Below are 10,162 nucleotides of genomic sequence, written 5' to 3' on the forward strand. Positions count from 1 at the left end.
ATTTAAACCAAATATTCATCTATTCATACTTAACCAAATATGGGCAATCATAATTCAAAGAACTAAATGAATTATGGAATTAATGGCAAAAGTCAATTGCCTGAAAAATATGTTTGTCCAAAATTACTAAATTGATTCAAAATCACTCCACATAACCCAGTTGATAATATTATTATTATTAATGACAAAATTGCAAATAACCAAAATAGCAATAAATAGCCATAATAACATTATCACATTAGGTAGGAGACTAAATATGGAAAAACAATGGTTACAGCCGCTAACTTTTATAAACGTTTTCTGATAAAATTTTGAAAACGTAATAAAATTTGAAGTCCGAAAAACATTAATGTCCAGAAAATTATTTTCTGAATTGGAGTATTGTCACATAAATTTATTTGAAACCAGTTCAAGGTGCATAACTGAATACCATAACAATATTAATGTCATCATTAATTAACTAATTATTAATAGCAATAAGTAACATTATAATCACTATTAACATTAGTAATGACAAACTAAAGTATGGTAATGCATCTTTAAATGTTTCAATTTTTCTAAAGGTAAAATATGTGACTAGTCCAAATTAACGGTTAACTGTAATTGTAGCACTAATTATCAATAATAACCATAAAAGATAATTAATGGCTAGCCTTAATGATGCAAACCGCATCTCTCCATTGCGCTAACAACGATGACGATCCACAAGAGAAGAAAAACTCCAGAATTCTCCCAATCTTCACTGTCGGTGTCAACAAACTCGATGCAGCGTCCAATGGTACGTTTAAAAATTTATTGGTAGGACTTAATTACCAACATTAATAGTCATGTAAAATGAAGTGGTAATCATACCAATGTACCAAATATAGCAGATTACCATTAAATGATAATTATTATGAAAAGTAATAAAATGAGATTAGCCCCTAAACTTAATAACAGTAATTAATAATAATTACAATAAATGCAAAACTGTAATTAAGGGATGCCAAATACTAATTTCAATTTACCACATAATAATTAATCATGACTATTATGATACTTAGGGAGACTGAAGTTAAGGTAATAACCAAATTACCATTATAGAGACAATATACCAACTATATTGCTTTTGCCATAAATTAAAGACTTAATATTATTATTATTAAGGCCCTGCAAACTATTGATAGATTAAAAATTTAATCAACTTAAATAATAGTTATAGTTCTTAATGGCCAAAATAACAATTAAATCCTTAATGTCTCTAAACAGGCCAAGACAATAATTATAGCACTTAATCACTCAAATTAGGCTCATAAACCTCAATGGCCCAAATGGATTATAACATGAATGAAAAATGGTCTAATACTGAAACAGACCCAAAACTTAATATTATTACTAACGATGAATACCAAAACATCGTAGTTAGTAATAATTAAAACTGAATAAACATGTTATAATCAAAAGGAGCTATAATTATTATTTAAATATCAATCAAAATGGTGGGATCCATACTTTAACAGTTTAATGACCCAAGATAGGTCCCAAACAGCTTGTTTAAAAAAATAGATTCTAAAGTCCCAAAGACACATAAAACTAGAATGTGCTCAAAATTAAGGGGAAACCAAACACAACTTCTTTAGTAGGTCATAATACCTAAAATTGACCTAAGGATCCAAAATTGAATGATATTTAAAAAAAAAATTTATGAGTTAATAATATGCTAAATCCAACCTTAATGCATGCTATTATGAATGTATAATTACAACAATAATTTATGAATATGCGTAGCATGCTTGGATTTGCATATTAATATATTCTTGACTCATATATCCTAAATAAATTGCATTACTTAAGGAAATTTAATATATACACTTTAATATTAAATTAAAATTTAAATAGAAAATTTGAAACTTAATATTTGTCCAAAATTGAATGATAATTTAATAATAACAAAAAGAGGAATTAATTTGATCAATTGACTAGAAGAAGTCTAAATACAATGATGAAAAAGCTGAAACAGGCCCCAAATAAACCACATAGGCCCAAAGATTCTTTTATTTAAAAAAAATAAATGGACCAGGTCTGCCCAAAATGGGCCTGACCCGGTCCATGTTTTTATTTCCATCATCATCTTCTTCCTTTAAGCAAAGCAACAAAAAACCCCAGCAGCCATGCGAGACGTCTGAAGCAACGAGGTAGAATGTTCTATATCATCTATATCTATATCTATATATATATAAAAGTAAAATCCTCCTAACCAAGTTTTCCCCCCAAAACTTAAAGGCATTTATGTTATATCATTCATCATTCATTTAATAATAATAATAATAATAATAATAATAATAATAATAATAATAATAATAATAATGTTATTACCTTAATTACAAATTATTATACTTTCCTTTTAAATTAGTAGTTATATATAGATTCATAACATTTTATGCATAAATAATATATATTATATAATAATGGTTACGCCATCTGTCTAATAATTAAACAATAAAATCTCCAAAGATGTGTTCATTCGTTTGTGTGTAAAGAAAATAATGCGTCACAAATATATACAAATTATCCGGGGTAAGCTAAATTATTGTTATAATAATGGCAACAAATCAATTACCTAAATAAAACGATATCTCATGTGATTTACAAGGAATATTATTCTGTACGCGTTTTAACTAATAATAATAATAATAATAATAATAATAATAATAATAATAATAATCTAAAAACATAAGGAATAAGGGTCAAATAGGCCATCGAACTATACACGAAGTTGCAATTGGGCCATCCAACTTTAAAAAGCTACAATCGGGTCCCTGAACAATACAAAAAAATGCAATTGAACCTAAAGTGACCTGTTGACCTGATATTCGCTGACATGGCGGTTACCAGAGTAAAAAAAATTAATTTTTAAAATTTTATTTATATATTAAAAAAAAAAAAAAAAAAAAAAAAAAAAAAAAAAACTCACCTTGGTCTCCGAATTCAGCTTTCCCTGAATCTGTTCGTCTTTCTCCCTCACTTTCTTCATAACATCTTCTCCAATGGCGGCCACCAAAATTCTGGCTTCTTGCTTCTGCCTCTCTTCCAATTTCATTCTCAATTTCCTCATCTATAGATAAACAAAACAAAGATCAGAACAACCCAATCCAACAAAAAAAAAAAAAAAAAAAAAAAACATACAAACAATCCAATCAATTTCAAATTGATATTGCTGCAAGAGCGGCGCCACATCTTCAGCGGAGGCAATAAACTGCTCCTCTCTACTTCGCTTTCTCGAAACCTCCGGCGGGAGATTATACAAAAGCCCACTCTCAGTATTGACTGACATTTCCCCTGGACAGACTCACAAAATAGAGATCGATTCAACGGCAAAAAACTCTCCGGCATTACCACAGTACTCCTGTAAGGGATCCCGGAACCCATCTGGGCATTGTATCCAAAACCGAAACCATTTCCTTTCACCGAACTCACAAAGCCACTGTTTCACTGAACTTGTCTTTGTCTTCGCCGGAGACGAAGAAGAGCAGGCGGAGAAGAAGGGAGTTTTTTTTTTTTTTTAATTAATTAAAAGTATTAAAATTAATTTTAAAAATTAATTTTTTTAATCTGTTAACTGCCATGTCAGCGAATTTCAGGTCAACAAGTCACTTTAGACTCAATTGTATTTTTTTGTATTGTTCAGGGACTTGATTGTAGGTTTTTTAAGTTGGATGGCCTAATTGCAACTTCGTGTGTAGTTCAATGGCTTATTTGACCCTTATTCCAAAACATAATAAGTGTGAATGAAGGTTATACCCTTCATTTATGTCCATTTTTTCCATTAATTTTTTTATACATTATGCTATAAAGGTTGTACTTTATAATATTTTGGACAAATATACCCCTACCGTTATAACTTATGTTATCTTTTCCACTGTTGTTACTATGCACATGCATCCACGATATATTTTCTTATCTTCTTAAATAATAATAATATTTATACATTATAATTGGAGTTATTTTATACAATATAAATATCGAATGTATAAAAATGTTTACATCATTATCGTTGTTGTTGTTGTTGTTATTATTATTATTATTATTATTATTATTATTATTATTATTATTATTATTATTATTATTATTATTATTATTATTATTATTATTATTATTATTATTAATAAATATAAAAAATCTTGATATAAAATAATAATATTGGGCACCTAATTTTTGCGCATCGCGCATAAGAAAATACTAGTAATAATAATAATGATGATGATGTTATTACCTTAATTACAAATTATTATACTTTCCATTTGAATTAGTAATTTCCACCTATAAATACAAATTCATAATTTTTTCAATCCCTAGCATCCCCCATCATTTCCTTCTCCACATCGGTAGGGCTTCTCCATCCCATCATTTCTTTCTTTTCGTATGAATTTTCTACCTTTTTTTAACTATATTCTCCCGCACTTCAATATGTTTTGCAGTTTATATCGTCTGGTATGAGCTTGAAAATACTTAAGGAGGCTTTGTTTTAGCAAAAGAAAATTGAGGAGGAAGAGGCTTGGAAACAGAACCCTAATGGTTTAGTTTTTATGGAAGAGCGTAGAGATGCGATCGAGGATGATAACAACGGTGATTTTGATAATTTTGTAAGATTTTATGAAACTTAGAGTTAGTATGTTGACTTCGTGATTTGTACATGTCATTCAACTTTCAATGTTTTTTTTAACAAACAACGTTTATGATTTACGTGGTTCGTTGGGCAAAACAGCAATCAAGCAAAAGCTAAATCGAATTGAGGGGTGAGGACGTTGTAGATTGACGCAATTTCTCATCCTGCCTTGCCTTTTTTCTAAAGAGAGTAGGAATGTGACATTGAAGAAAGAGAAAAAGAAAATGGAGAGATTTTTTTTTTTTTTACTAGAAGTTTATATGTTTTTCTTATACAAATTTATAATTGTAAATTTATATTAATAAATTATTATTGTAAATTTATATTAGTACAATGTAATAGAGTCAGTAGCTTTAAAAAGAATTAGACATGTATAATTATTTGAAAAATTCTTTTAGGCAATAAAAATCTATATCTATATGTAGTTAAAAGTAAATCCTCCTAGCCAAATATTTTCCCCAAAAATTAAGGGTATTTTTGTAATATCATCCATTATATATATATATATATATATATATATATATATATATATATATATATATATATATATATATATATATATATATATGGGAAGAAGTACGTACTAGCACTTTTGTAATTTTATCAATATACAAATAGCACCATATAAAACTTATTTGGTAAGTAAATGTCACATGGAAATTAAATAAAATCTATTAATTGGTAATATTGCATAATTGGTAATATTGTGTATGGTATTATATTCTATAATATAATTGATAATATTATTGTTCAAATATATTAAAAACCCTATGTAATAATAATAATAATAATAATAATAATAATAATAATAATAATAATAATAATAATAATAATAATAATAATAATAATAATAATAATAATAATAATCCAAATAAAACTATATACAAAATAAAATTAAAATTAAAAAAATTAAAAAAAAAAAAAAAAAAAAAAAAAAAAAAAAAAGACAAAGGGGAGCCACGGGCCCCCATTTGTAAATGATGTAGGATCACTTTGATCCCACATTGAAAATGTTTAGAAATGGGAGCTCTTGAGCTCCTCTATATAAGATGAGCAATGTTCCTCTCACAAACATAATTGCTTGCCCATCAATATGTGAAGTATTGAGTAGTCCAAAGGTTTTTTTTTTTTTCTTAAGTACTTTTGACCCGACAAATTATGCTGTGAAATTGTGTCCACTTTGCAAGGTAGACACAATTCTAAAATTGTTCATAAATATGAATATATAGTTCAAAAATTATGAACATATAGTTTTATAATTATGAACATAGTGTTGTGAACATATAGTTATGTAATTATGAATATAGAGATTCAGTAATTGTGAATATGAAGTTAAAAAATTATGAATATATAGTTTTATAATTATGAACATATAGTTCAATAATTAAGAACATAGAGTTCTGTAATTGTGAAGATAGTTCAATAATTATGAATATGAAGTTCAAAGATTATGAATATATAGCTTTATAATAATGAACATATAGTTCAGTAATTATGAACATAGAACTGTGTCCACCTTGCAAGGTGGACACAGTTCCATAGTATAACGTAATTATTCGATTGACCCTTTTACATGTAAACTTTCTCAACCTATTGAAGACCAACATGTCAAAATGCTCTTATTTAAGAAACCTTATCTTAATGGCTTCTTATTTAAGTTTTTGTTTTCTTTCAATTTTTTAATTTATTATGGGGTTTAAGAAAGATTAACCCAAAATGTATATGAGTTGTTTTAGTTTTTAGCAGTTTGGAGCAAATTGTTAAGTTATTAAATAACATTTTTAGTATTTTGATTAAATATAAAATGTTAAACAGACGAATTTCTTAAAAATTTGGCAAATTTGTCAAATAATCAAAATAGAATAACAACAATAATAACAACAACAACAACAACAACAACAACAATATAATAATAATAATAATAATAATAATAATAATAATAATAATAATAATAATAATAATAATAATAATAATCCAAACAAAACTATATACAAAATAAAATTAAAATTAAAAAAAAAATGGACAAAGGGGAGTCACAAGTTCCCTTTGTAAATGATGTTAGATCATTTTGATCCCACGTTGAAAATGTTTGAAAAGAGAGAGCAATGATCCTCTTACAAACATAATTGCATGCCCATCAATGTGGGCAAATATTGAGAAGTCAAAAGGTTCTTATTTAAGAAGTCTTAAATTTTTCTTCTTATTTTAATTTTTATTTATTTATTATTAGTGGGGTTGTGAAAGATTAACAAAAAATGTATGGGTTACATTAGTTTTTACATGTTTAGAGAAAATTACTGAGTTATTATATAATTTTTTTGGTGTTTTGATTAAAGTTAAAATGACGAATTTGTTAAAATTTTGATGAATTTATCAATAATCAAATTACAACGACAACAACAACAACAACAACAACAACAACAACAACAATAACAATAATAATAATAATAATAATAATAATAATAATAATAATAATAATAATAATCTAAACAAACGATATACAAAATAAAATTAAAATTAAAAATAATAAGAAGAAGACAAAAGGGAGCCACGGGCCCCTTTTGTAAATGATGTTAGATCATTTTGATCCCACATTGAAAATGTTTGAAAAGATGAGCTCTTGAGCTTCTTTATATAATTGCTCATCTTACAAACATAATTGCTTGCCCATCAATTTGGGTAAGTATTGAGAAGTCCAAAGTCTTTTTTTTTTTTTTTTTTTTTTTTTTTTTTTTTTGGGTTTAGAAGTAAAGGAAAATTAAAATTGGAAAGGAAATATTTTAATAATAATAATATTTTACATCATCAAATAGTAAAAATATAGTTTAAAAAATAGTCAAGGTAAATTAAAAATGGAACGAAAATATTTCATTAATAATATTAAATCATCAAATTAAAATAGATCGGAAATTAGGTAAAAATATCACTGTATCTATATTCTAATTGACTGAAAATTAAAAAAAATAATTGACTGAAAATGAATATAATATTATAATATTACTAATTAACTTGAAATATAAGAGGAAATGAATATTAATGACTGAAAATAAAAATGATCCATAATTTACTAAAATAAAACAAGAAATGATCAGATCATTGCATTTTAATTAAAAATGGAATGGAAATTAAAAATTAGAGGAAAATATTTGAATAATAATATTATACATTACTAGTATTTGCGCCCGTGCGATGCACGGAATGAATTTGTTGTAATATATTAAAAATATTTGGATCGATATATAATTATTTAAATTAGAACATCAAAGATTATATAGTGCAATTGAAAGTATGGTTTGGATCATTTATGTGTTTTTATGTTATTAATTGCTCAAATTAATAGCTAATATGTAAATGTACACATGCGGTGCTGTAACTTTGGAGATTTTATTTATCATTGTTCAGTACTTTTATAAATTAATCAAGTGTGCTCGTTCTCTAGCAACTCAGTTATAAAAATGAATTGATATCCTAATTTATTTGTATGGAAAATATATTTTTTGTCTAGATATATAGCAATTTTGCCATTTAAAAAAACATAATATCACAGATTGTATTTACATACTATTGAAACCTCTTTGTAGACAACATTGATACTAACAACACAATCTTGTCTATCTTCGTCTAGAGCTAACACCTTTAGTCCCAAAGGATGAGTGACTCGGGTAAAAATATATAATGGTAGAATTTCAGTCAATTAGTAATCCTTTTATATTTTCAGTCAATTAGTAATATCAAATTCATTTTCAGCCAATTATTCTTTTTTATTTTTAGTCAATTAGTCAATTAGAATATTAGATGTATTGATATTTTTACCTAATTTCTGTTCCAGTTTTAATTGATGATGTAGAATATTTTTATTGAAATATTTTCTTTGTATTTTTAATTTACTTTTACTATTGTTTAAAATATGCATTTACTATTGATGATGTAGAATATTATTATTGAAATATTTCCGTCCAATTTTTAATTTCTGTTTCATTTTTTAATTAAAATGCAATGATCTGTCAATTTATTTTTTCATTTCAATTATGGATCATTTTTTATTTGTAGTCAATTATTAATATTCATTTCCTTTTATAATTTCAGTCAATTAGTAATATCAGATTCATTTTCAGGCAATTATTCTTTTTATTCTCAGTCAATTGGTCAATTAGAATATCAGATGCAGTGATATTTTTACCTATCCGAACCATTTTTAATTGATGATGTAGAATATTTTTATTGAAATATTTCCGTTCCATTTTTAGTTTACCTTTACTATTGTTAAAAATATGTCTTTACTATTGATGGTGTAGAATATTATTATTGAAATATTTCCTTTTCATTTTTTATTTACTTTTACTTGATGATGTAGAATATTATTATTGAAATATTTTCGTTCCATTTTTAATTTCTGTTCCATTGCTTAAAATTGTGAAAGATTTATGATATAATTGTGTTTTGATTTATTCTACTATGTAATATTATTGTGAAAATTAAAATGCAATAATCTGACAATTTTCTTTTCAATTTTAGTCAATTATGGATCATTTTTAATTTTCAGTTAATTATTAATATTCATTTCTTTTCCACTTAACCTAATTTCTGTTTCTTTTTTTCATTTTTAATTTTCAGTCAATTATTAATATTCATTTATTTTTCAATTTACCTCATTTTTGTTCCATTTTTAATTGATGATGATGTAGAGAATTATTGTGAAATATTTCTGTTCGTTTTTTAATTTACCTTTACTATTTACTATTGTTTGAGCGGGAAATCAAGTAAATAGAATTTTGTTTTTAATTATATTATAGATTATAGATTTTCCAGCCATCCAAACACTATGGATAAAGAAAAGTCATTTCATTAAGAAAATTAAAACTAATTAAATTAAATCTAATCATGCTATATTTATTTGTAACTGTATATTAATTTCATTTTGAAATCATTGGTTCACATATTTGAATTATTTATTTTTTCGTTAATTATTATAAACAAAAATGATACTATACTAATTAATTTATGATATTTATCAAATTGTATTTTTAAAAAAATATAAGATTTACACATGTTATGAGGGGTTAAAACATATTTTAAAATTATTTTTTATTAGTAAGTATTTTTATTTTTAAAATATTTTCCAGCGGCCCACACACTCCCTTAGTCTACCATAAAAAATTGATAAAGAAAAGTCATTTCATTAAGAAAATTAAAACTAATTAAAGTACATCTAATAATGCTATATTTATTTGTAACTATATATTAATTTTATTTTGAAATCATTGGTTCACATATTTGAATTATTTATTTTTTCTTTAATTATTATAAACAGAAATGATATTGTACTAATTAATTTATGATATTTATCAAATTGTATTTTTAAAAATATAGTGTTTTACCGGCAATTTATATCATGCACCAGGGTGCGCATTGCATCGTGCGTCCTAATGTAATACATAACTGTATAAAAAAATACACATAATTGTATAAATAAATACACATAATGATATAAACAAATACACATAATAACGTCAACCC

At 25.2% G+C, this 10,162-nt stretch overlaps 1 protein-coding gene across 1 annotated transcript; it reads right to left on the reverse strand.

The window, feature by feature from the left end:
* Positions 1 to 2,784: 2,784 nt before the first annotated feature.
* LOC109169481 lies at positions 2,785 to 3,464 on the reverse strand. Its single transcript, XM_019318362.1, has 3 exons — positions 3,166 to 3,464; positions 2,954 to 3,094; positions 2,785 to 2,798 (listed from the first exon to the last, which is right to left on the reverse strand). Exons 1-3 carry the CDS (start codon positions 3,311 to 3,313, stop codon positions 2,785 to 2,787), a joined length of 303 nt encoding a protein of 100 aa, XP_019173907.1. The 5' UTR covers positions 3,314 to 3,464.
* Between the last annotated feature and the right edge of the window lie 6,698 nt (positions 3,465 to 10,162).

The sequence above is a fragment of the Ipomoea nil genome, unplaced genomic scaffold (genome assembly GCF_001879475.1).
Source record: "Ipomoea nil cultivar Tokyo-kokei standard unplaced genomic scaffold, Asagao_1.1 scaffold3314, whole genome shotgun sequence".
Classification (NCBI taxonomy): domain Eukaryota; kingdom Viridiplantae; phylum Streptophyta; class Magnoliopsida; order Solanales; family Convolvulaceae; genus Ipomoea; species Ipomoea nil.

Excerpts from the sequence above, each read along its gene's own strand:
- LOC109169481 (XM_019318362.1), bottom strand. The coding sequence starts at position 3,313 with ATGTCAGTCAATACTGAGAGTGGGCTTTTGTATAATCTCCCGCCGGAG. Across the intron at positions 3,095-3,165 it reads TGAAATTGATTGGATTGTTT|ATGAGGAAATTGAGAATGAA; the intron begins GTATGTTTTTTT and ends GTTTATCTATAG.